A 24086-nucleotide genomic window follows, 5' to 3' on the forward strand; every position below is an offset into this window, starting at 1 on the left:
GCCACTCTCCTCTCACGCTGATTGATGCTGAGCCCGCCACTCTCCTCTCGTGCTGATTTATGCTGGGACCGCCACACTCCTCTCATGCTGATTTATGCTGAGCCCGCCACTCTCCTCTCACGCTGATTTATGCTGGGACCGCCACCCTCCTCTCGTGCTGATTGATGCTGGGACTGCCACTCTCCTCTCGCGCTGACTTATGCTGAGCCCGCCACTCTCCTCTCGCGCTGATTTATGCTGGGTCTGCCAATCTCCTATCACGTTGATTTATGCTTTGTCTGCCATTCTCTTCTCACGCTGATTTATGCTGGGACCGCCACTCTCCTCTCACGCTGATTTATGCTGAGCCCGCCACTCTCCTCTCACGCTGATTTATTCTGGGACCGCCACCCTCCTCTCGCGCTGATTGATGCTGGGACTGCCACTCTCCTCTCGCGCTGATTTATGCTGGGTCCGCCACTTCCCTCTCACGTTGATTTATGCTGGGTCTGCCAATCTCCTATCACGTTGATTTATGCTTTGTCTACCATTCTCTTCTCACGCTGATTTATGCTGGGTCTGCCACTCTCCGCTCGCGCTGATTTATGCTAAGTCCTCCACTCTCCTCTCGCACTGATTTATGCCTAGCCCGCCACTCTCCTTTCACGCATATTTATGCCTCGTCGCCACTCTCCTCTCGCGCTGATTTATGCCTGGACATCACTCCCCTCTCGCGCTGATTTATGCCTGGACCACTACTCTCCTCTCACGCATATTTATGCCTAGTCTCCAATCTCCTCTCGCGCTGGTTTAAGCTGGATCAGCCACTCTCCTCTCGTGCTGATTTATGCCTAGTCCGCAACTTCATCTCACGCTGATTTATGCCTAGTCCGCCACTCTCATCTCATGCTGATTTATGCTGGGTCTGCCACTCTCCTCATGCTCTGATTTATGCTTGCACCACCGCTCTCCTCTCACGCTCATTTATCCTAGGACCACTGCTCTCCTCGTGCGCTGCTTTATGCCTAGTCCACCACTCTCCTCTGGCGCTAATTTATGCTGGGTCCGCTGCTCTCCTCTCGCGCTGATTTATGCCAAGTCCGCTGCTCTCCCCTCATGCTGATTCATGCTGGCTCTGCCAGTCTCCTCTCACGTTGATTTACGCTGCTCCCGCTCTCCTGTTGTGCTGATGTACACCTAATCCGCCACTCTCCTCTCGTCCAGTTTTATGCTGGGACTGCCACTCTCCTCTTGCGCTCATTTATGCCTAGTCCGCCGCTTATCTCCTGCAGTGATTTATGCTGGGTCCACCGCTCTCCTCTCGCGTTCATTTATGCTGGGTCCACCGCTCTCCTCTTGCGTTCATTTATGCTGGGTCCACCGCTCTCCTCTCGCGTTCATTTATGCTGGGTCCACCGCTCTCCTCGCGTTCATTTATGCTGGGTCCACCGCTCTCCTCTCGCGTTCATTTATGCTGGGTCCGCCACTCTCCTCTTGCGCTCATTTATGCTGGGTCCGCCACTCTCCTTTTGCACTGATTTATGCTGGGTCTGCCACTCTGCTCTCACGCTGATTTATGCTGGGACCGCCACTCTCCTCTCACGCTGATTGATGCTGGGACCGCCACTTTCCTCTCTCACTGACTTATGCTGAGCCCGCCACTCTTCTCTCACGCTGATTTATGCTTGGTCTGCCACTCTCATCTCACGCTGAGTTAAGCTGGTTCCGCCACTTCCCTCTCATTGATTTATGCTGGCTCTGCCAGTCTCCTCTCACATTGATTTACGCTGCGTCCACCGCTCTCCTCTTGTGCTGATTTACACCTAATCCGCCGCTCTCCTCTCGCCTAGATTTAAGCTGGGACCGGCACTCTCCTCTTGCGGTAATTTATGCCTAGTCCGCCGCTTATCTCCTGCAGTGATTTATGCTGGGTCCGCCGCTCCCCTCTCATCCTGATTTATGCCTGCTCCACCACTCTCCTCTTGCGCTCATTTATGCCTAGTCCGCCGCTTATCTCCTGCAGTGATTTATGCTGGGTCCACCGCTCTCCTCTCGCGTTCATTTATGCTGGGTCCACCGCTCTCCTCTTGCGTTCATTTATGCTGGGTCCACCGCTCTCCTCTCGCGTTCATTTATGCTGGGTCCACCGCTCTCCTCGCGTTCATTTATGCTGGGTCCACCGCTCTCCTCTCGCGTTCATTTATGCTGGGTCCGCCACTCTCCTCTTGCGCTCATTTATGCTGGGTCCGCCACTCTCCTTTTGCACTGATTTATGCTGGGTCTGCCACTCTGCTCTCACGCTGATTTATGCTGGGACCGCCACTCTCCTCTCACGCTGATTGATGCTGGGACCGCCACTTTCCTCTCTCACTGACTTATGCTGAGCCCGCCACTCTTCTCTCACGCTGATTTATGCTTGGTCTGCCACTCTCATCTCACGCTGAGTTAAGCTGGTTCCGCCACTTCCCTCTCATTGATTTATGCTGGCTCTGCCAGTCTCCTCTCACATTGATTTACGCTGCGTCCACCGCTCTCCTCTTGTGCTGATTTACACCTAATCCGCCGCTCTCCTCTCGCCTAGATTTAAGCTGGGACCGGCACTCTCCTCTTGCGGTAATTTATGCCTAGTCCGCCGCTTATCTCCTGCAGTGATTTATGCTGGGTCCGCCGCTCCCCTCTCATCCTGATTTATGCCTGCTCCACCACTCTCCTCTTGCGCTCATTTATGCTGGGTCCACCACTCTCCTCTTGCGCTCATTTATGCTGGGTCCACTGCTATCCTCTCGCGTTCATTTATGATGGGTCTGCCAATCCCCTCTTGCGTTCATTTATGCTGGGTCCACCGCTCTCCTCTCGCACTGATTTATGCTGGGTCCACCGCTCTCCTCTCGCACTGATTTATGCTGGGTCCACCACTCTCCTCTTGCGTTCATTTATGCTGGGTCCGCCCCTCTCCTCTCGCGCTGATTTTTGCTGGGTCTGCCACTCTCCTCTTGCGCTGATATATGCTGGGTCCGCCAGTCTCCTCTCACGCTGATTTATGCTGGGTCTGCCGCTCACCTCTCACGCTGATTTATGCTGGGTCCACAACTCTCCTCTCACGCTAATTTATGCCTAGCCCGCCACTCTCCCCTCGCGCTGATTTATGCCTAGTCCACCATTCTCCTCTCACGCTGATTTATACCTAGCCCGCCACTCTCCCCTCGTGCTGATTTATGCCTATCCCGCCACTCTCCTGTCACGTTGATTTATGCTGGGTCCGCCACTCTCCTCTCACGGTGATTTATGCTGGATCCGCCACTCTCCTCTCGCCCTGATTTATGCTGGGTCCACCACTCTCCTCTTGCCCTGATTTATGCTGGGTCCACCACTCTCCTCTCGCGGTGATTTGTGCTGGGTCTGCCACTCCTCCCTCTCGTTGATTTATGCTTTGTCCGCCACTCTCCTCTGGCACTGATTTATGCCTAGTCCTCCACTCTCCTCTCGCACTGATTTATGCCTAGCCCGCCACTCTCCTTTCACGCATATTTATGCCTCGTCGCCACTCTCCTCTCGCGCTGATTTATGCCTGGACACCACTCCCCTCTCGCGCTGATTTATGCCTGGACCACTACTCTCCTCTCACGCATATTTATGCCTAGTCTCCAATCTCCTCTCGCGCTGGTTTAAGCTGGATCAGCCACTCTCCTCTCGTGCTGATTTATGCCTAGTCCGCAACTTCATCTCACGCTGATTTATGCCTAGTCCATCACTCTCATCTCATGCTGATTTATGCTGGGTCTGCCACTCTCCTCATGCTCTGATTTATGCTTGCACCACCGCTCTCCTCTCACGCTCATTTATCCTAGGACCACTGCTCTCCTCGTGCGCTGATTTATGCCTAGTCCGCCACTCTCCTCTGGCGCTAATTTATGCTGGGTCCGCTGCTCTCCTCTCGCGCTGATTTATGCCAAGTCCGCTGCTCTCCCCTCATGCTGATTCATGCTGGCTCTGCCAGTCTCCTCTCACGTTGATTTACGCTGCTCCCGCTCTCCTGTCGTGCTGATTTACACCTAATCCGCCACTCTCCTCTCGTCCAGATTTATACTGGGACCGCCACTCTCCTCTCACGCTGATTGATGCTGGGAGCGCCACTTTCCTCTCGCGCTGACTTATGCTGAGCCCGCCACTCTCCTCTCACGCTGATTTATGCTTGGTCTGCCACTCTCATCTCACGCTAAATTATGCTGGGTCTGCCACTCTCCTCTCACGTTGATTTATGCTGAGCCCACCACTCTGCACTCACGCTGATTTATACGGGGTCCGCCACTCTGCTGTCGTGCTTATTTATACTAAGTCCGCCGCTCTGCTCTTGCGCTGATTTATGCTGAGCCCGCCAATCTCCTCTCGTGCTGATTTATGCTGAGCCCGCCACTCTCCTCTCACGCTGATTTATGCTGGGACCACCACTCTCCTCTCGCGCATATTTATGCCTAGTCCCCACTCTCCTCGCGCTGGTTTAAGCTGGATCAGCTCTCCCGCTGATTTATGCTGGGTCTGCCACTCTCCTCTCATGTTGATTTATGCTGAGCCCGCCACTCTCCTCTCGTGCTGATTTATGCTGGGTCCGCCACTCTCCACTCATGCTGATTTATGCCTCGTCCGCCACTCTCCTCTCACGCTAATTTATGCCTAGCCCGTCACACTCCTCTCTCGTTCATTTATGCTGGGTCCTCCACTCTCCTCTCACGTTGATTTATGCTGGGTCCTCCACTCTCCTCTCACGTTGATTTATGCTGAGTCCGCCACTCTCATCTCATGCTGATTTATGCTGGGTCTGCCACTCTCCTCATGCTCTGATTTATGCTTGCACCACCGCTCTCCTCTCACGCTCATTTATACTACGACCACTGCTCTCCTCGTGCGCTGATTTATGCCTAGTCCGCCACTCTCCTCTGGCGCTAATTTATGCTGGGTCCCTGCTCTCCTCGTGCTAATTTATGCCAAGTCCGCCGCTCTCCCCTCATGCTGATTCATGCTGGCTCTGCCAGTCTCCTCTCACATTGATTTACGCTGCGTCCACCGCTCTCCTGTTGTGCTGATTTACACCTAATCCTGCACTCTCCCCTCGCCTAGATTTAAGCTGGGTCCGGCACTCTCCTCTTGCGCTCATTTATGCCTAGTCCGCTGCTTATCTCCTGCAGTGATTTATGCTGGCTCCGCCGCTCTCCTCTTGCGTTCATTTATGCTGGGTCTGCCACTCTCCTCTTGCGTTCATTTATGCTGGGTCCGCCACTCTCCTCTTGCGCTCATTTATGCTGGGTCCACCGCTATCCTCTCGCGTTCATTTATGATGGGTCTGCCACTCCCCTCTTGCGCTCATTTATGCTGGGTCCACCGCTCTCCTCTCGCACTGATTTATGCTGGGTCTGCCACTCTCCTCTAATGCTGATTTATGCTGGGTCCGCCACTCTCCTCTCACGCTGATTTATGCTGGGTCTGCTGCTCTCCCCTCGCACTGATTTATGCTGGGTCCGCCGTTCTCCTCTCGCACTGATTTTTGCTGGGTCCGCCATTCTCCTCTCGCGCTGATTTATGCTAGGTCCGCCACTCTCCTCTCGCGCTGATTTTTGCTGGGTCTGTTGCTCTCCCCTCGCGCTGATTTATGCTGGGTCCACCGCTCTCCCCTCCCGCTGAGTTATGCTTAGTCGACCGCTCACCTCTCACGCTGATTTATGCCTGCACACCACTCCCCTCTTGCGCTGATTTATGCATAGCCCGCCACTCTCCTCTCACGCATATTTATGCCTCGTCCGCCGCTCTCTTCTCACGCTGGTTTAAGCTGGATCAGCCACTCGCCTCTCGTGCTGATTTATGCCTATTCCGCAACTTCATCTCACGCTGATTTATGCCTAGTCCGCCACTCTCATCTCATGCTGATTTATGCTGGGTCTGCCACTCTCGTCATGCTCTGATTTATGCTTGCACCGCCGCTCTCCTCTCACGCTCATTTATCCTAGGACCACTGCTCTCCTCGTGCGCTGATTTATGCCTAGTCCACCACTCTCCTCTGGTGCTAATTTATGCTGGGTCCTCCGCTCCCCTCTCATCCTGATTTATGCTGGCTCCGCCGCTCTCCTCTTGCGCTCATTTATGCTGGGTCCGCCACTCTCCTCTCGCGTTCATTTATGCTGGGTCCACCGCTCTCCTCTCGCGTTCATTTATGATGGGTCCACCGCTCTCCTCTTGCGCTCATTTATGCTGGATCCACCGCTCTCCTCTCGCGTTCATTTATGCTGGGTCCACCGCTCTCCTCTCGCGTTCATTTATGCTGGGTCCACCGCTCTCCTCTCGCGTTCATTTATGCTGGGTCCACCGCTCTCCTCTCGCGTTCATTTATGCTGGGTCCACCGCTCTCCTCTCGCGTTCATTTATGCTGGGTCCACCACTCTCCTCTCACGCTGATTGATGCCTAGCCCGCCACTCTCCCCTCGTGCTGATTTATGCCTAGCCCGCCACTCTCCTCTCACGCTGATTTATGCTGGGTCCGCCACTCTCCTCTCGCCCTGATTTATGCTGGGTCCGCCACTCTCCTCTCGCCCTGATTTATGCTGGGTCCGCCACTCTCCTCTCACCCTGATTTATGCTGGGTCCACCACTCTCCTCTCGCGGTGATTTGTGCTGGGTCTGCCACTCCTCCCTCTCGTTGATTTATGCTTTGTCCGCCACTCTCCTCTGGCACTGATTTATGCCTAGCCCGCCACTCTCCTTTCACGCATATTTATGCCTCGTCGTCACTCTCCTCTCGCACTGATTTATGCTGGGTCCGCCCCTCTCCTCTCGCGCTGATTGATGCTGGTCCACCGTTCTCCTCTCGCGCTGATTTATGCTGGGTCCGCCATTCTCCTCTCGCCCTGATTTATGCTGGGTCCGCCACTCTCCTCTCACCCTGATTTATGCTGGGTCCGCCACTCTCCTCTCGCACTGATATATGCTGGGTCCGCCACTCTCCTCTCGTGCTGATTTTTGCTGGGTCCGTCGCTCTCTCTCCTCTCGCTGATTTATGCTGGGTCCGCCGCTCTCCCCTCCCTCTGAGTTATGCCTGGTCAACTGCTCACCTCTCGCGCTGATTTATGCCTGGACACCACTCCCCTCTCGCGCTGATCTATGCATAGCCCGCCACTCTCCTCTCACGCGTATTTATGCCTCGTCCGCCGCTCTCTTCTCACGCTGGTTTAAGCTGGATCAGCCACTCTCCTCTCGTGCTGATTTATGCCTATTCCGCAACTTCATCTCACGCTGATTTATGCCTAGTCCGCCACTCTCATCTCATGCTGATTTATGCTGGGTCTGCCACTCTCGTCATGCTCTGATTTATGCTTGCACCACCGCTCTCCTCTCACGCTCATTTATCCTAGGACCACTGCTCTCCTCATGCGTTGATTTATGCCTAGTCCACCACTCTCCTCTGGCGCTAATTTATGCTGGGTCCGCTGCTCTCCTCTCGCGCTGATTAATGTTGGCTCTGCCAATCTCCTCTCGTGCTGATTTATGCCTAGTCTGCCTCTCACCCCTCGCCCTGATTTATATTGGGTCTGCCAGTCTCCTCTCGTGCTGATTTATGCTGGGTCCACCGCTCACCTCTCGCGCTGATTTATACTGGGTCTGCCAGTCTCCTCTCGTGCTGATTTATACTGGGTCCGCCACTCTCCTCTCACGCTGATTTATGCTGGGTCTGCCAGTCTCCTCTCGCGTTGATTTATATCGGGTCTGCCACTCTCCTCTCGCGCTGATTTATGCTGGGTCTGCCAGTCTCCTCTCGCGTTGATTTATATTGGCTCTGCCATTCTCCTCTCTCGCTGATTTATGTTGGATCTGCCACTCTCTTCTCTCACTGATTTATGTTGGCTTTGCTGCTCTCCTCTCACCTCGATTTATGCCTAGTCCGCCGCTCTTCTCTCTCACTAATTAATATTGGCTCTGCCACTCTCGTCTTGTGCTGATTTATACCTAGTCCGCCTCTCACCTCTCATGCTGATTTATGCGGGGTCCCTCTCTCTCCCCGCGCCCTGATTTATGCTGGGTCCACCGCTCTCCTCTCGCACTGATTTATGCTGGGTCCCCCTCTCTCCCCGCGCCCTGATTTATTCTGAGCCTGCCAGTCTCCTCTCGCGCTGATTTATGCTGGGACCACTGCTCTACTCTTTTGCTGATTTATGCCTAGTCCGCCACTCTCCTCTCATACTGATTTATGCTGGGTCCGCCACTCTCCTCTCACGCTAATTTATGCTGGGTCCGCCACTCTCCTCTCACGCTGATTTATGCCAAGTCCGCCGCTCTCCCCTTATGCTGATTTATGCTGGGTCCGCCACTCTCCTCTCACGCTGATTTATGCCATTTCCGCCGCTCTCCCCTTATGCTGATTCATGCTGGGTCTGCCACTCTCCTCTCGCGCTGATTTATGCCAAGTCCGCCGCTCTCCCCTTATGCTGATTCATGCTGGCTCTGCCACTCTCCTCTCAAGTTGATTTAAGCTGCGTCCACCGCTCTCCTCTCGTGCTGATTTACACCTAATCCTCCACTCTCCTTTCGCCCAGATTTAAGCTGGGACCGCCACTCTCCTCTTGCACTCATTTATGCCTAGTCCGCCGCTTATCTCCTGCACTGATTTATGCTGGGTCCGCCGCTCCCCTCTCATCCTGATTTATGCTGGGTCCGCGGCTCCCGTCTCATCCTGATTTATGCTGGGTCTGCCGCTCTCCCCTCGTGCTGATTCATGCTGGGTCTGCCGCTCTCCCCTCGCGCTGATTTATGCTGCCTCCGCTGCTCTCCTCTCGCGCTGATTTTTGCTGGGTCCGCCACTCTCCTCTCGCGTTTATTTTTGCTGGGTCCGCCACTCTCCTCTCGCGTTCATTTATGCTGGGTCCGCTGCTCTCCTCTCACACTAATTTATGCCTAGTCTGCCGCTCTGCTCTCACGCTGATTATTGCTGGGTTTGCCAGTCTCCTGTCGTGCTGGTTCCACCGCTCCACTCTCGCACTGATTTATGCTGGACATAAATGTGAATCTCACAGAGGGAGACTATCACAAAGGTGGAGGATGACTAAACCTCGAAATGAGAGGTTTCAAATGTACATAATCCCAACACCTTCAGTTGACCAAGCCATTCACATGACCATCAAATGTATTAACAAAGGTGCAATATTTTTACAGTGGTTGCACGCCCATTGTCCATTAGTGATTAAATATTTCTTAATTTTCCTAACCCTAACAGTACGCCTTGGTACAGCCCTGACATCTGCAGCAGAGGTGGAAGCAACCTGCTGACTGCTACATCCTGATGTTTGTGCTGACCTTGGAGGGCATCCTCTGGTGGCCCGAGGCCTGGAGGTCTGATAAGAGTCTGCTGCTCAGGAGCATATGCACCCTCCTTGACCTGAGCAGCTGGAGTGGATGGAGTCACAGGCAAAGGGGATTCGGAGCGACTGGAACCCTTGGAGTGCCCTGAGTGGAGGCCCTTGGGGTGTCCGGTTGATACTATCCTCCTGTTATTCCCTAAGGGCCTCCTCCCTGACTCCTTGAGGAGAAGGAGTACCTGGAGGGAGGTCAAGGTGCCTCACCCCCCTCTTGCCTAGACATTGTTGGTCCAGGACATTGTGGAGTCCAGGGCCAAAGGCAAATCCGGCAAAAACTTGCCGGACCTGGCTTTCGCCAAGCTTCCCATAGTGACCTCGAGGAGCTCGTATGTCGGAGCCACGACATCAAACAGAATGCGAGCAGACTCTTTTATCCTTCTCTCTAGTTGGCTGAGTGACTATGGAATCTCTGCCTGATGTTCTGCCGCCTGTTGTTGCATCTCCAGCATTGTCTTGCGACTGCTCGCAGGGGCTCATCATCTGACTTGGACTCAGTAGATGGCTGGTCTCCAGCAGCGCTCTGAGTGCCAGAGACCTGGCTGTTCCTGCCCCGACTGTTGCGGGGACTTGTCAATGAGGTGTTGCCCTGTAGGTGAGCCCAAGCCTAATCTAGAGAGCCCCACCTAGGTGTGTGTCTCTGCACTGGCGGAGGGCGTGGGTGAGCCCAGTGATATACTTCCTCAGCATCCTCATACCACATGGTCTGGGGGCAGGGACTTTTGTTGGCCAGCCTTGTGGGGCTCAATCTGCTGGTGCCTATAAGAGAGAGAAGAGAGTTTTAATTCATGAGCAGGCAGATTACTAGATTGCATGTCACTCATTGTGAATGTCAGGATGTGATGAACTCATTGGTGTGTGATCCATACTAGGTGGCTGAGACAATTCGAATTCCCATTCCCCACAGGAGCGATCCCTGTCCTCCCCACTGAACTCAGCAGCAGCCTCCTCGAACTGAGTGAGGGAAACTATGTCGGCCATCCCTCCCCTTGCCCAGGATCTTTCCCATCTCTTGTGGGGAAGCTTGCCCTGGATGAAGACAAAAGGAAGGCATGTGATCAGAAGGGATGAAGCAGAGGCTGGGTGAGATGCATGCCCCCTGTGTGTGGTGAGCCCTCTCCAGAAGGGTCTGAGGATGGAGTGTGAGCAGCATGATCGATGAGATGGTAGTGATGTGAAAGTTTCCATGATACAATCACTGTTGATATGTGTCCCCTCTAATAGTTGTGTGAGATCCCTGAGGGGAGTAGCCCTTTGAGTACATGATGCCATGATGACAGCTTGATATTGGAGGGAGCTTATCTTACCTTATCCTGGTGAAGCAGATGGGACCATTCATCCCCTTCCTGCAGTGGATGGCGTTGTGGGTGCAGTGGCCAGCCAAAGTGATAGCCTCTGCAATGGCCTCCAGGCCAGAGAGGTGAGGCTGGTGTGCTTTCTGGAGCTGTCCCTGGGATAAAGCACATCCCTATGCTCCTGCACTCCTCGGATCAAGACCTTGAGGGCATCGGGCAGAAGCGGGGTACAGCCTTCATCTTGTGGCTTGCTGCCTTCTTTCTGTGATCACCAGAAATCTCGACACATCTCCTGAAAACAAGTAGGCTGGAAAGAGCGAGATGTGTGTGCTTGGGTGGCATTTCAATATGGCGCCTGGACCTTCGACCCCGTCAGGTAACAAATGAATCAGCTCCAAACCCGACAAATGATTCAAAGCAATACTCACCTGTGCATAATTAATGAGCTTTCACCCACTGAATCGGATGCAATTTCCCAACCTCTGAGCAGCAGGAAATGCATTGCGGAACTCTGCCCACCACCGCACTTAGCTTCAAAAATGAAAAATTCCGCCCACAGTGTCAACATAGGTAAAGCCACAGTCTGGGGCATTGGGTGCCAATACAATCTTGGAAACATCATGATTGTGCAGATACTGGTAGCTCAATCAGACACACAGTGTGGTTGCTCAGTTACAGCCATGGTTACACATAGTGTGTGCTAGCACATCTACAGGTATGGTCACAGGCACAGCATATTAGTACAGGTATGGACTCAATGACCAACACAGGCCGTTAGAACAGTTACACACACTATCACAGGCACAGTGTGGTAGTGCTGTCATGGGCACAGTTACAAACACTGGGTGTTAGCACAGGCATGGTGCTGTAGCACAGTCAATGGATGTTAGCACTGTTATAGCTAACAGGAATGGTAGCATATTCAGAATCTCACTAGACCAGTAATCCAGTGGCTCAAACTAATGCTCCATGAGCTGGGGAATTTGAATTCAGCTGATTAATAAACCTGGAACGCAAAGTTAATCTCAGTAATTGTGATCATGGAACTGCCACTTGTCGTAAAAACCCATCTGGTTCACTAATGTCCTTACCTGGTCTGGCCTACATGTGACTCTTGGTTGATTCTTAACTGCCCTCTAAAATGGCCTAGAAAGCCACTCAGTTGTATCAAACTGCTACAGAAAAGTCAAATAAGAATAAAACCGGTCTGACCACCCAGCATTGATCTAGGCATTCGACGCAACAAAGGCACACCCTGCCAGTCAACCTTGCAGAGTCTCACTAACAGCTGGAAATTTGTGCCAAAATTGGGAGAGCTGTCTCACAGACTAGTCAAGCAACAGCCTGAACTCATAGAATCATACCTTACAGATAATGTCCCAGACTGCACCATCACCATCCCTGGATATGTTCTGTCCCACCGGCAGGACAGATCCAGCAGAGGTGGCAGCACAGTGATATACAGTTGAGAGGGAGTTGCCCTGGGAGTTCTCAACATTGACTCCAGACCCCATGAAGTCTCATGGCATCAGGTCAAACATGAGCAAGGAAACCTCCTGCTGATTACCACGTACCGACTCCACCACCCCACCCCCCCACCCCCTCAGCTGATGAGTCAGTACTCCTGCATGTTGAACATCACACTGAAGAAATACTGAGGGTGGCAAGGTCACAGAATGTACTCTGGGTGGGGACTTCAATGCTCATCACCAAGAGTGGCTCAGTAGCCTACTACTGACCAAGCTGGCCAAGTCCTGAAGGACATAACTCCTAGACTGGGCCTGTGGCGGTTGGTGAGGGAACTAACAAGTGACAAAAACCTACTTGGTATCGTCCTCCCCAGTCAACCTGTCACAGATTCATGACAGAAAAGGTAGGAGTGACCGCTGCACAGTCCTTGTGGAGATGAAGTCCATTTCCACACTCAGGACACCCTCCATCGTGTTGTGTGGCACTACCATCATGCTAAACGGGATGGATCCAGAACAAATAGCAGCTCAAAACTGGAGCTCATAGATTGCTTGTAGTTATAGCAAGTCATTTAACCAATTAAGCTATAAATTTAATAAAGCACTTGAATCTCCCAGTACTAGCTTACCCCAGTTTAGAGAAAAAGGAAACCTTAAAACTCACCAACCAATCACCTACCTCCTTACCCAGTTAATGCCTCTGGACTTCAGTTCTCAGATCTCACTGTCTCTCGCTCCCTCACTTGGTCTACTCCTCGTTCTGTAAAAGACCAGAACAGCACTCTTCCCTCCCTGCGGTGAATTCACTCATTCACCAAATTCCCCAAGTTAAGTTTTTCTTCTGTCTAGCCAAACTCCATCGAGCTGAACTTCGTGCTTCTACCCAACAACGTTGTGCTGTTGCTCTTCCCCTGCTCCCGAGGCTGCTGTGGCTCACTGGAATCTGAAAACAGGAAATCGAAAGGGGAGGGTGGGGTATAGGGTCCAGGGTGGGGAGGAAAGCAAGAAGTTCATGGTCCATGGCCACACCATCAGCAGCTTGCACTTCATACCAGATAGCAGGATTAGGATAAAGAGAGATTTGATTGGGAGCAGAAGGCCAGGAACATACCAATATCTGTAATATTCTTTGTCCTGCCAGATGTTATGGGCTGTGTCGCAGCTGGCCCCATGATGCAGAACACCACCTCCTCCCTCGGGCTGAGGACTTCCAGGCTGCACCCCTGAACCTGAGAGCCCTCTATCTGCCCTGTTGCTCTATTTGTTTTGTTTCCTCTTGCTGCTAATGCAGTACTACCGTTCAACAGCAACATTTGTTCAGTCACTGCAGCTCCTCTTTAAGAGGTGCAGACTACTTTTAAGAGCTGGAGACTAGCTCTCATGCTGTTAGGCCCCCAGTTCAGCTTTCATAGACACTCACAGCTGAGAGGAGGAGCCCAGTCATCATTCAAACAGCAAGGGAGTGAATCCAAGTTCAGACTTTTATAACACGTTATTAAATTGGAAAATACTTCAGATTTCTGCAGCTTCAAGATTGATAAAAGGGAGACTATTTTATTAGGGCAGTGAAGTCTCTGAGATTTTTCTATGCTTGCTTCATTCTTCCTTTCATAGATTCAGTTACTACCATTTGTTTCTGTTCCCAGGATATTATTTTGAAATCCCTTCCATTGGAGCAATCCGGATAAATACTCAGGTGAGTGACTCATGCTCTAATGGAGAGCTACGGAGGGGAGTTAGGCTATCATAAGGCAAAACGCAGAAATATTGTGGACAAGAATCAAGCATAGACTTGTTCTGCCAAGGCCTGTTTTTCTTCCCTTCTGCTAATCCTGTCGGTTCATGCCGATTATCCATCATGCTCTGCTGCTAGCCAGTGCCCTTTATCCATCATGTTTCATCTTGCCATTGGTGCCCATTATTCCTGGTGCTTTATGCTTCAATCAATACCCAATCAGTGCTCTATCCCTTGTGCTGTATGCTGCCAACTCAAATTAGAGGTTGATCAGGTCAGATATACCCTTCTGAGACTTTGTGTGTTATGTTATTTTTATGAAGATTCTCCTTCATTCAGTCTTGTTATGGATTCTATTAATTCTGTATTATTGCAGTCAGGCCAATATGCCTGTTTTTACCTAGATCTACTACCCTTAAGAATGAGAACTACATTTACCAATTCCCAATGTGGCACCTTCTCCCAGTGTTCACTGACTCCCCTCGACAGTACTTTATAACGTACGAATAGAAGTTGATCATTCAGTCCCTTGAGTCTGTTCTGTCATTTAATTAAATCGTGGCTGAATTATGCCTCAAATCCATGTTCCTGCCTTTGTCTTCATCCCTTGATATCTTTATCAAAGAAAAAAATCTATCAATCTCAGTCTTGAAAGCTTCAATTGACCCCAGGATCCACAATTTCAACTACCCTTTTTGTGAAGTAGTGCTTCCTGATTTCATGACCAAATGGACTAGCTTTAATTTTAAGAATGTGCCTTTGTTTTACATTTCTATACCGGAACAAATATATTTCTCTGTATTTACTCGACTGAATAATTTTATCTTTCTGAACACCTCAGTTAGATTGACTCTCAATCTTCTAAACTCAAGGGAATGCAAACCAAGGTTATGAAGCCTCTCCTCATAACTTAATCCTGTTAGCCTTGGTATCTTTCTGGTGAATCTGTGGCCCCTCCAAGGCCAAAATAATCTTCATGAGGATGAGTATCTGGGTGGGTGTGGGTGCATGTGTAGGTGTACCTGTGTCTAGACGTCAGTGTGTTCCCGCATGTGCATTTGTGGGTATGCACATGTAGAGTTTTTTGTGTGTCCATGTGGGTATACATATATATGTGAATGTGTGCTTGTATGTATGGTAGTGTGTGGGTTTGGGTGATTTTTTTTTGTTCTTTCCTGGGATGTGGCATTGCTGACAAGGTCAGCATTTGTTGCCTATCCCTAATTGGCCTTGAACTGAATGGCTTGCTAGGCCATTTCAGAGGGAAGTTAAGTGTCAACCACGTTGCTGTGGTCTGGAGTCACATGTAGGCCAGACTGGGTAAGGATGATGGATTTTGTTCCCTAAAGGGCAATAGTGAACTACATGGGTTTTCACAACAAGCAATGATAGTTTCATGGCACCATTATTGAGACTATCTTTCAATTCCAGATTAATCAATTGAATTAATTAATCAATTGAATTTAAATTCCACCAGCCATGGTAGGATTCAAACCCAATTCCCCAGGATATTAATCCTGGGTCTCTGAATCACTTGCCCAGTGACATTACCACTACGCCATTATCTCCCTGTTATGCAGTTGTGCATGTGTCCAGGTATCTGTGTATGTGTATGTGTGTGGGTGTGGGCATGCATTTGTAGGTGTACATGTGTGGATATGTGTGGGTGGCTGCACACATAGATGTATATGTTTTTTAAAAATTCATTTACAGGATGTAAATGCTAGGCCAGCATTTATTGCCCATTCCCCTAACTGCCCTTTAGAAGGTGGTGGTGAGCCGCCGCCTTGAACCGCTGCAGTCCATGTGGTATAGGTACACCCACAGTGCTGTTAGGAAGGGAGTTCCAGGATTTTGACCCAGCGACAGTGAAGGAACGATGATATATTTCCAAGGGGAACTTCCAGGTGGTGGTGTTTCCATGTATCTGCTGTGAGAGAAAGAGAGGTTGTTACCCTTAAAATGTCATTAATAGTTTCCCCCTTCTCACTGTGAATGGGTTTCAGGAGCCTTGGGATTAGATTGTATAGATGTCATGTATGATTGGAAAGGTTAATTCCAATTTTGGTAGTGAAGACAAGAAACTACTAGAAGGTAATGGAGGTGGTTTTGCCAGGGCTTTTCATTTAGCTTCCTAGAAACTAATATAAATAATGCTGTAATGTCTTCCAATATAACTGTGATTTACTAATGTAAATCATTTGTTCCATACACTGGGAACAGACCATGGGATAAGTATGCATGGAATTATTCACATCTTCAGGAAATCCCTTACAACACTTTGTTTTATTTCCATGCAGTTTCTTTGGATTTTCAGACTGAAGGTAGTGCACACAGTATAAATCCTCAATCAGTATAAATCCTCTGGCCAACAGCTTCAGACAACATGTTCCAGAGGACAAAGCAGGAATTCTTCAGGAGGTGCAATTTGAAAAACTGAAGTAACTGGCGGAGTGGGAAGGGTTTAGGGTGACAGTTACTACTTGCCTTTGCTCCCTGAGGCCATCCTGAACACATCAGGGGTATTTTTGCTTAATTCTGTTTAAACAATATTCCTTCAAGTCAACGCTGAGTGGCCTCTGAGTATTTGAATGTTTCATTCTCAGTATCTGAAGATACTTACTGCAAAAAGATTTAAAATGCTTTAGAGTGTATGAAAGATTAATGCAAATGATCATTTTAATACATCATATATGTTTCTGTGTTACAGGAGTATTTGGATGTTCTTGGCCGTCCAATGGTGATGGCAGGGAAAAAAGCCAAAAAAGTTCAATGGACCAACGTGTACCAGGATGCTTTGGTAAGATTACTTCGGAATGGAATGTAGACCAAAATACCCACATGGAATCTTCCTTTCCTGTGGAACGGTAGATTGCCAAATTGGCCTTGAACGGTTGAGCAAAATGTGCCATAGTGTATTGGTCAGCTGTTATACACGCCACTCAATTTTCTGAGCAAAATAAACTTTACTATACATAGTCAGAAAAGTAAGACGATTTACAATATCTATCTTTTGCTCTAACATTCAGAATTAACTTGAGGTAAATATGAATTAACAGGCCAACTGTGATCAAACACTGCACATTAAATGCCAGATACGATCAAGACAGATCCCATGGATTTCTCAGCAACCCAACCAGACATCAGTAACCACTGTGAGTCTCAGAATCCCGTTAACTCGGTCTCCCACTCAAGGGATTTCAACTGTTTTCTTTTGAAGATCTAGCCTCTGAATTCCCTCAAAAGCCTCTGTGACTCAGACTGCTTCAATGACTGCTCACCTCCCAATGGTTCAGTCTCTCTTCCTGAGACTGCCTTCCACAGGATTCACAAAGCTGCATTTCCACCTTTAATTACCAGCATAATTCCAGCTCTTTCGCAGACTACTAAATTCACTAAGCCGGCACTGCCCCTGGGTTTTTCCAAACTCCGGTCTCCTGGCTACACCGAGCTATAAATCGCTCCCAGCGCTTCTCTGAGCCCTAACTGCCTAGCACAAATTAGTGACCTTCCACCACCATCTCAGTTCCCCAGGACATCTCCTGAGCCGTAACTACACCTATTGGCTCCCAGGGCTTCCCTGTGAATGCAAACCACATGAGGTCGAAATTGCAACCAACCTCCTCTCCCAGCAAACACATAGATAAATTGAATCCAATGTTATGACAGGAGGGGATCAGTTCAAACAGCATTGGTTTCCTCCATAAACAGAAGGTCTTCTGATTTAGATTGTATTTTAAGAATAAATGGTGGTGTATTTTCCAAACCCCACAGTTTTTGTGTGACCCAACTTTACTAATAATCTCACAACTTGAGTTAGAATTAACTCAACAGATTAGTTTATTGTACACATTTAAAGCCTGTGAAAAGCAGTGTTCGCAACTTCCCATTCCACATTCACATACTAAAAGGAGGGATAGAGTAAAGGAGGTTTACAGTACAAGGACCACAGCAAAACTGAGTATTGATTCATGTGAGTTCCGGTGTTGCAAAGTCAGAGTCCAATGAGGAAGTCTTTCACGTAGGCATTTGATGGTCAGCTGGCTGGAGACCAGTGTTGTAAGATTCGCTTTTCAGGTGGTGTTGATGCCACAAGATGTAGTAGGCACGCAGAAATTCTGTAAGTTCTACAGGCAATGATACGAAATCTTCCAGTAGAGTCAGGTTAGATGGGCTGGTGGTCCAGCCTGGCCAGAGCTTGCTTCAGTGTGGCCTGCCAGTTGGATGTTAAACAGCAGACTGGCTGCACAGCTCAGAAATGTAATATTAAACTGCTCAAAAAGCCAGAGCCTTGGGTCATGTGCCCTTCCTTCTTCACAGTAACTTCAACAAAAGAATATTTACCCAGCATCTGGAATTGGGCTCTGTTTTCAGCACTGATAATGTCTCAGCCATTATGAGTTGAAAGGGGAACCATTCATTTTGAGGATCTGGTGTTTGGGAAGCTATTGTATCAACAGATTTACGGACTCCGCTCGCATGGTTGGCTTATCAAATGCAAATGGAATTCCTGTAGCTCCTTTTGAAATTGGTCTGTATAGTCCCAGGTAGTCTCTTAGGAGCTAGTTAGGCATGATGAGGCGTGACATTCCCAAAACTGAGAAGAGAATTCTTTTGTTCTGGAGACTGCTGGGGATAATTTCCACACAGAGGGTCAACCATCTTAATTGTCTTTGTTCATCAGAGAAGTCCAGTTTAAAATAAGAAATAGTAAATAAGGATAACGTTTTTAAATATATACAGGGTTGGGTTTCAGTTCCGTGTTGGAGGAACCCAACACCAGAGAACCTTCTTAAGCTCCACCCATTTCCATGACGACTTAGCCTTTCAGGGTTGACTGAATGCTTTTAAACTAATTAACTCTAACTCTCAAAACAAAAATTCGCTCTGGACTGCACTTCTTTGTAAGCAGCGTAGCATCATGTCTGCAGTTCTCCTGTTAAGTTCACCTGCTATTTTATGGCTCCATCTCTTCTATTCTGACTTTCCTAAACAAACATGAGTAACGTTCTGAACTACCGTTTTCTTTTAGGTGTTCTGGCAATTACTAAAGCCCAGCATTTTAGTTACCTTACCTTCACAACAACAATCTTCCCAGAACTAAATATTACCTCTAAAATATTAACATGAACCATGAACTAGATATTCGTCACATCCTGTCCAGGGTCACACATGAAGAGTGGCGACTTGGTGGAGGAAACAAAAACAGAAAATGCTGAAAACACTCAGCAGGTCAGGCAGCATTTGTGGAGATAGAAACAGAGTTAACGTTTTAGGTCAAGGATCTATTCATCAGAACTGGGAAAGGTTAGAGAGGGTTTGATCAAGGGGTGGGTGGGACAAGGACAAAAGGAAGCTCTGTGATTGGGTGGAAGACAGGAGAGATTGAATGACAGATATCATTAAAGAAAATCAGTATTAGTGAAACAAGTGGTGCTAGAGAAATTAATGGGGTTAAAGGCTGAAAAATCCCCAGTGCCTGATAACCAACACCCCAGAGTACTAAAGGACGTGGCCCTGGAAATATTAGATGTATTGGTGGTCATCTTCCAAAATTCTATAGACTCTGAAGCAGTTCCTACAAATTGGAGGGTGGAAAATGTAACCCCACTATTTAAAAAAGGAGGGAGGGAAAAAACAGAATTATAGACCAGTTAGCCTAACAGCAATGGGGAAAATGCTAGAGTCTATTATAAAAGATGTGGTAACAGAACACTTGGAAAGCATAAACAGGATTAGACAAAGTCAGCATGGGTTTATGAAAGGGAAATCATGCTTAATTAATCTACTGGAATTTTTTGAGGATGTAACTAGTAGAATAGATAAGGGAGAACCGGTGTATTTGAATTTCAAGAAGGCTTTTGATAAGGTCTCACATAAGAGGCAAATGGGCAAAATTAAAGCACATGGGATTGGGGGTAATATACTGGCATGGGTTGAGATTTGGTTGACAGACCAGAAACAGAGAGTGGGAATAAATGGGTCTTTTTCTGGGTGGCAAGCGGTGACTAGTGGTGCATCGCAAGGATCAGTACTTGGGCCCCAGCTATTCACGATATGTATAATTGACTTGGATGAGGGAACCAAATGCAATATTTCCAAGTTTGCTGATGACACAAAACTGGGCGGGGTTTTGAAGAGGATGCAAGGAGGCTTCAGGGTGATTTAGACAAGTTGTGTCTTTGGGCAAACACATGGCAGATGCAGTATAACGTGGATAAATGTGAAGTTATATGCTTCAGAAAAACAAAGGCAGAGTATTATTTAAATGGTGATATATTGGGAAATGTGGATGCACAAAGGGACCTGGGTGTCCTTGTACACCAGTCAATGAAAGTAAATAGGCAGGTGCGGCAAGCAGTTATGTAGGCAAATGGTATATTGGCCTTCATTGCAAAAGGATTTGAGTTCGGAAGTAGGGATGTCTTACTGCAGTTATACAGGGCCTTGGTGAGACCACACCTGGAGTTTTGGTCTCCCTACCTAAGAAAGGATATACTTGCCAAAGAGGGAGTGCAACAAAGGTTCACTAGGCTGATACCGGGGATGGCAAGACTGTCGTATGAGGAGAGATTGGTTCAACTGGGCCTGTATTCACTAGAGTTTGGAAGAATAAGAGGGGATCTGATTGAAAAGGATAAAATTCTAACAGGGCTGGACAGACTAGATGTAGGGAGGATGTTTCCCCTGTTTGGGGAGTCTAGAACCAGGGGCCACAGTCTCAGGATATGGGGCAGGCCAATTAGGACTGAGATGAGGAAAATTTCTTCACTCAGAAGGTGGTCAATCTGTGGGATTCTCTACCACAGAAGGCTTTGGAGGCTGGGTCACTGAGTATATTCAAGAAAGAAATTGATAAATTTTTGTATATTAGGGGCATCAAGGGGTATGGAGAGAAAGCGGGAATATGGCTTTGAGATGGAGGATCATCCATGATCATATTGAATGGCAGAGCAGGCTCGAAGGGCCGAATGGCCTACCCCTCCTCCTAGTTTCTATGTTTCCAAGTAGGAGAGTTAGTCTTCCAGGGCCAAAGGGAATCAAGATGGAGCAAGAAAAGAAATAATGAAAGAAAAGATGTACCTAGAACAGGTGCACTGCTGTCAGGAAACAAAATTAAGAGGAAAAATAGAGAAAAACTGAAACATGCAAAGGAAAGGAAACAAAATGGGGTTATTGTCTGAAATTGTTGAACCCAACGTTGAGTCCGGAAAGCTATAAAGTGCCTAAATCAAAACATGAAGTGCTGTTCCTCAAGCTTGCATTGAGCTTCACTGGATTGGTGCAGCAGGCCAAGGACAGAGATGTCAGCATGAGACCAAGGTAGAGAATTAAAATGACAAAATGACAGGCCACCAGAAGCACAGGGTCATGCTTGGTGACTGGAATGGAGGTGCTCCATAAAGCGGTCGCCCAGTCTGCATTTGGCTTCCCCGGTGTAGAAGAGACTGCATTGTGAGCAGGGAATACAACATAATAAATTGAAAGAAGTGCATGTAAATCACTGCTTCACCTGGAAGGAGCAGTTGAGACCTTGGTAAGAGAGGGCATGGGAAGGTGTGGTGGGAAGGGTACGAGGTATTGGGGTGATTGAGGAGTGGACCAGGGTATCACAGAGGGAATGGTCCCTTCACAATCCTGAAAGGGGAAGGGAGGGGAAGATGTGTTTGGTGGTGGCAACATGCTGGCGGTAGTGGAAACGTCAGAAAATGATTTGTTGAATACAGAAGCTGGTGGGGTGGAAGGTGAGGACAAGGAGAACCCTATTGCAGTTCTGGGAGAGAGGGAAAGGGATGAGAGCAGAAATGTGGGAAATGTAGCAGACATGGCCAAATGCCTTGTCAACCATTGTGGGGTTAAGGGAGTGCGGAATCCTCGATTCAAGGAAAGGGATGACATCTCAGAAGCACTGGAATGGAAGATTCCATCATCAGAACAGATATAACACAGATGGAGAAACTGAAAGATTGGAAAGGAGTCCTTACAACGTGTAGGGAGTGAGGAAATGTAGTTGATGTAGCTTTGAGAGGTAGTGGACTGTTCTCTATTTTTTCTCTTATTTTTGCTTTCAGACAGCAGTACACCTGTTCTAGGCATATCTTTCTTTGTTTCTTTTCTTGCCCCATCTTGATTCCCTTTGGCCCCATAAGACTAACTCTTCTATCATTCAATCCCCCTTGCCTTTCACCCTATTACAGACTTTCCTTTTGTCCTTGTCTCACCCACCCCTCGATAAAAACCTACTAGATCTCTAACCTGAAATATTAACTCTGTTTCTCACTCCACAGATTCTGCCTGACCTGCTGAGTGTTTCCTGCATTTTCTGTTTTTATTTCAGATTTCCAGCACCTGCAGTATTCTGCTTTTTGATTAGTGACCTGCGGAGGTGATGGGTTATTATCTCCCTCCCTCTGTCTGCTGAAGGTGAAACAGTTGCTGGGCCACTGTTCTTGAATGCCAACTGCCCTACACCATCATCTATGGAGGTTGCAAAACCTAGAGATAAAAGAGACAGGGAGGGAAGATGTGGCACATGTGACTGTTTGAGCATGTTTGGAACAGGGTCTGAAATCCAAGCCATCTCTGACTGTGGTCAAGAATTGTAAGTAAAGTGAGTTCAGAGGATGCGAGTTCAGGACACAAACCTAGCTCTCAAAATGAATCAGTGTTTAACCTCAATACTAGTGAGCGTAAGGAAGGTTGCAGTGCACTGATAAATGCTCAAAAAACTGAAATGTAACATAACTGGTCTGATTTCCTTTTCCTAGAGCCTTGAGCTGGTGATAACAGGGACAATGCCAGTTTTCAACATCACCGTGGAGAATGGCCAGCAGGTATGTGGTTAGGATATGTGTGTCATATTGTGCCAGTCTTACCGTTTAAAGAGCCGATGTATACAGAGCAGAGTGGAGGGTATGATAGAATTATTCCTATTTCCTGGCAATTTCATTCTTACCATATAAAACTTTACCCCGTGCTGTTGTATAGTCTTGGGCACAAGACTACGTTTCAGCATTCCGTTGTCAGTTCTGCTTATTCTGAGATAGCTGCACAATACTGTCCTTATAGGGCATCTCTCCAGCATTTGGACAAGACCCCTCTCCAATGTTCAGTGAACTTGCTATTAATTGCCAGGTCGGATCTGACAATGTCACCCAGCCTCCCCTTTCGGCACCAGATGACACTGCCTGTTCTTAGTGGCCCTGCCCTCAGTACTGGCAAGCTGCACTGCTTTTGTTGGTCAAACTCCACCAAACCCTCTGCACCAATTTGGCGGCCCCTAATCCTTGGCATATTTTGCCCTGCCTCTGGAGATCCTGCCTTGTTTGACCAATGTTCCTGAAAAAGTAGACCTGTCATTAGGTGCTGGGTTTCTTTCAGGTAACACTGCAAGTCAACATCGTAAAGTGTCTTAGCAGGTGAGCAAGGAGCTTCCCAGTGCTCAGCACAAGCAAGATGTGAGTTTTTTGCTGGTTCAACATTACCAAAAGCTCAGCACCCACTTGGACCCCAATCCATGGTTCTTGCTAAACTGAGCCATTATTCTCTGGATAAGGTGCATGGGGTGTGTCCCTGTGGGTATAGAATACAGCTTCTATGTTGAACAAAAACAGAGGCTACCCATGTGGGATTCTGACTAGCTAGCTTTGGAGAAAAGTCAGTCAAAGACTTATGACTGATGAAAAAAGAAAATGCCTTGAGGTGATCCTGTTCTGTGCCCTCAGTCTCCAGGACGTTAGCCCCTTCACCATTCTAAACAAACCATTTCCTTTACAGAATCAACTTATGCTTGGAGTGATGGGGATCGATGTTGCCCTTGATGACATCAAGAAGCTCACCCCTCGCTACAATGTATGTACAAAATGCACATTTCACATGCACGATTCCTGACGCGGGTGTTGTATTTTCAGTAATGTTTGGAAGACTGTTACAGACACTTGTCTGACTCAATGCTGGGACAGAAATATGGAGGGAAATTTTCACGGTCTACAGACAACTTACCGCATGTTCGTAGGGCTCTGCCTACATCTTTCCGTCTATTTAGAGTGGTGTTTGAGTAATTGCAGGCAATGCCCCATTCAGGCACGCTCAGTGCTGCAGGGTTAGATAATAAAACCTGTCTATCACAGTTGGACCTGTTTCCATCATATATCAAGGATTATAGAACAGTTTCCACAACAGACTGAGTTACCCTGGAATCTAACCCTGTGTCCTA

General features: G+C 48.4%; 1 protein-coding gene across 3 annotated transcripts in view; it reads left to right on the top strand.

Moving 5' to 3' along the window:
- The window catches only part of cacna2d2a (calcium channel, voltage-dependent, alpha 2/delta subunit 2a), a 991061-nt gene that overhangs the window by 813337 nt on the left and 153638 nt on the right, over positions 1-24086 (top strand). For all 3 annotated transcript variants that reach the window (XM_078543862.1, XM_078543864.1, XM_078543863.1), the window contains 4 exons: positions 13782-13831; positions 16581-16670; positions 22639-22704; positions 23648-23722. In XM_078543862.1, the coding sequence (XP_078399988.1) occupies positions 13782-13831; positions 16581-16670; positions 22639-22704; positions 23648-23722 (281 nt within the window). The remainder of the gene's footprint in view (positions 1-13781; positions 13832-16580; positions 16671-22638; positions 22705-23647; positions 23723-24086) is intronic.

Source organism: Cetorhinus maximus, chromosome 6 (genome assembly GCF_964194155.1).
Source record: "Cetorhinus maximus chromosome 6, sCetMax3.hap1.1, whole genome shotgun sequence".
NCBI lineage: Eukaryota > Metazoa > Chordata > Chondrichthyes > Lamniformes > Cetorhinidae > Cetorhinus > Cetorhinus maximus.